The sequence below is a fragment of the Bidens hawaiensis genome, unplaced genomic scaffold (genome assembly GCF_021521415.1).
Source record: "Bidens hawaiensis isolate Kalapana, Puna unplaced genomic scaffold, B.hawaiensis_p1.1 tig00001087_1, whole genome shotgun sequence".
In the NCBI taxonomy this organism is placed as follows: Eukaryota; Viridiplantae; Streptophyta; class Magnoliopsida; order Asterales; family Asteraceae; genus Bidens; species Bidens hawaiensis.
Window position 1 is genome coordinate 4575254 of NW_027491062.1, and position 3462 is coordinate 4578715.

The window sequence follows — 3462 nt, forward strand, 5'->3', positions numbered from 1 at the left end:
AAAAAAAATGTAAATACTCATCCTTGAACCGAAAAAATGAAAAAAAAAAATTCATTATTCAAACAATAAACACTGATTTTTTATATCAAAATTAAAATAAACAATCACAATATTAAAATTAAAATTTCACACCCCATAAAAAGAAAAGGTAAACAAGAGTTAGTTCCAATAAGAACATCAAACCCAAAACATCTCTAGAGATCAGCAATTTCTTAAAAAAAAAAAACAAAAAAAACAGTAAAAATTTACATATCTCTATTTTCTGTTATTTAATTTTCTTGTAATTAACTCAATACCTTGAATAATAATGTTAAGGAAGGTAATTAAGCTGATGACCATGATTAATAATATTATTATTAATATTATTATTAATATTATTATTATTATTATTACCACCATCATCATCTTCATTCCACTGAGTTTGATTAATCCAGTACGACTGATCATCAACGGTTCCCGTTAGATCAAACAGTGATTGATCCGTACCGTTATTCCAATCCTCCGTTCCAAGCCCAACAACACCAGTACCTGTCTTGCTCTGTAAGCCTGAGTAATCATTTGCTGACGTGTCACCGTCCATAAACCCTAACGGACTTGTTTCCAGAACCTTCATATCTTCCGCCTGCATCCATTGCTGCCGGAACGGCGAAATGTCGCCGGAGATGTTACCGGAGACGCTGAATCCGATCGGTAGTGATGACGTGGATGACGTAATCAAGCTCGTGAACGTTCCGATCTCTGAAAACATATTGTTTTCAAAGCTAGGGTTTGGTATGGACGACGGAGGATTAATATTATAATATCCGGTGGAAGATGACGGAATATTATTATTAATATTATTATTATTATTATTATTAATATTAACATTAACGTTAACATTAGCCACCTCTGCGGCGGCTACCGTCGTGTTCACCGTCGTGGTGGTGGCGGTGAGGCTAGAGCTCTCACTACTCGAATTCTGCGAGTTTGATGATTTCCGGTCACCGGCGTCGGAGTTAGGGTTTTTGCTACCGGACTTCGGTTTCGTTTGTTTTGTTTTCCGGCAGCCGCCGCCGACGGGGACGTTACGGAGGACGCCGCCTTTGGTCCAGTATCTCCGGCAGCTTTTGCAGAAGTGACGTGGCTGTGAGAGGTTGTAGTTGTTGTAGTAACAGAATTTCGTGTTCAACGACTCGCAACGCGGACATTTCAATACTTGTGGCCCATTGCCGTGGTGGTGGTGCGGTCGTAACCGTCTGTCACCACCACCACCATCGAATAATCTCCCACCCCCACCTTCACCACCAAGAACCGAATGTATATCCTGCATTTATTTTATTACACGTTATCAGCACGAATTTTTTTAGACAGTAAGCGCGGATTTTGTTGATTTTTTTTTCCTCTCTAGAGAGTGATTATACGAAATATGAAAATATCTGATACGTCTAAAATGGAGTGGTACAAGTGAGTTTACGAATATGCCCCTGTCCCTAGTGATAAATTGCAACCCATGCTGTAGGCTATGTAAATTACGAAACTACCCCTACTAGTACTAGGTAAGCAGAATTACAGTACGATGGGCCAACCCCCTATGTAGCTCGCACTCTCATAATAACGTCATTTTCACAGTATGGAAACTTGACCCCATAAATATGATATCTAGACCATCCTTAGTCGGTTAAATTATGAGGCGTTTTGACTGTAAAACGCCTGGCAAACCGCTCTCCCCCCCCCCCCCTCCTCCTCTTCCCCTGCTATGTTTTGGGTGACTGTTTGGGTACATAACTTTGAAGGGGGAGGCGTTTTATGAGAGATGCGTAATAATTGCATAAGAGTTATGAGTTTTTTTAGCACTACACCATTTTTTACAAAAACTCTTCAATGCTGATTGGACAGTCACGTGTTGCAAAACGCTTAAGTGTAGAAAGTTTTGACTATGAATGGTCGTAGAGTATAAATAGGAGGTCAATCGTTGAGTCTATATAGATGTAATAGTTAGCCGGTTAAACAAAAGTTTTTATAGTTTTAGAATGCAAGTAGATGACGAGTGTTACATAGTTACATGTCTAGATGAAAAGTATAAGGGAGAGTTGGCAATTGATTAAACATTCTATGCTTGTTAGAAACTAAATACATATATCTATATATAAGAATTGTATAAAGATGCAGTTTGTTTACGTAACCTACCAATCCTCTTGATATTAGATGTGATATGGAATTTAACATTTAGCATGTTACAGTTCTGATTTAGGGAATGATTTAATAACAAAGGAACTAAAGTAAAACTGAGTACATACTTGGTAGATGCCACAAAGGCAACCGATTTCATACACAAACCACACCCCTGTAGAGGTGGTCAAAAAAACCGGTCCGGGAACCGGTTTGCCGGTTTAAACCGGAAACAAAACCGGTTTTTTTAAAACCGGTTTGACCGGTTTACAAACCGCCGGTTTGTATTTCGGTTACACTTTTTAGAGCCCAAACCGGTTAACAAACCGGTTATAAAAAAAACCGGTTTTTTTAAATAACCGGTTACTAAAAAACCGGTTAACCGGTTTTTTTATAAACCGGTTTATGACCGTTATATAAAAACCGGTTAACCGGTTTTTTAGTAACCGGTTAACCGGTTAAAACCGGTTTATTTCCGTTGTGAAACGGCTATATAGCCGTTTTTTTTTGTTTTTGACCGTTTTTTTTTTTTTTTTACCATTTTACACCCACAAACATCTATATATAGTTTAGGTTGGGTATTGGTTAGATCACACTCGATTATACAACTCCAAACGCTCCAAACGCTCTAAACGTTTATTTCATACGCGATTATTTTGTTATCTCACGCTCAATTATACCACATTACCACTCCATACGCACTTATTTCGTAGTCTGCTTCCACGGTAGCTTCGGAGTCTGCTTTTTCTGTTTCTGGCAGGGTTATATCGATTAGGAGGACTCGACTCACTCCACCAGCTGTAGAGATGTCGATTTGCTACAAGGATTACTTGGACTCTTTAGATAGGGCACAACATCAACGCTCACTCGAGGGGGAAATGGACTATGAGGCGGGCTTGTATGAAGACGAGGTCAATCAAGGACACACTCAACCAATGACCGATGAAGAAGCCGCGTACGACGATTACCTAAGGAATAGCTCGGGATCGGGTAGCGAAGAAAATAATGAGTAAGAAACAGCAAGTTGTTAATGTAATCGTGTCTAAGCATTCTTTAATGTTTGTATTTTTGAGTCACGAATATGCGATAACGATTTAATGTTTGTATTTTTAATGTAAAAGCTATAAATGAAAGTTATGTGTTTTTAATCTTCCAAGCAAAGAACCCTAACAACGAAAGCAAAGAATGGAGTCAGTCCGTTTTGCCTTGTAGTTACCGGTTTGTTTATACTGTGAAAACATAATGGTTATTTTAAAAAAAAAAAAAAAAACCGGTTAACCGGTTAGACCGGTTATTAAAAAACCGGTTAATAAA

At 38.3% G+C, this 3462-nt stretch overlaps 1 protein-coding gene across 1 annotated transcript; it reads right to left on the reverse strand.

Moving 5' to 3' along the window:
• Positions 1-310: 310 nt before the first annotated feature.
• LOC143557515 (uncharacterized) lies at positions 311-1309 on the reverse strand. The gene has a single exon (XM_077046575.1). The coding sequence runs from the start codon at positions 1307-1309 to the stop codon at positions 311-313; it is 999 nt and encodes a 332-aa protein (XP_076902690.1).
• Between the last annotated feature and the right edge of the window lie 2153 nt (positions 1310-3462).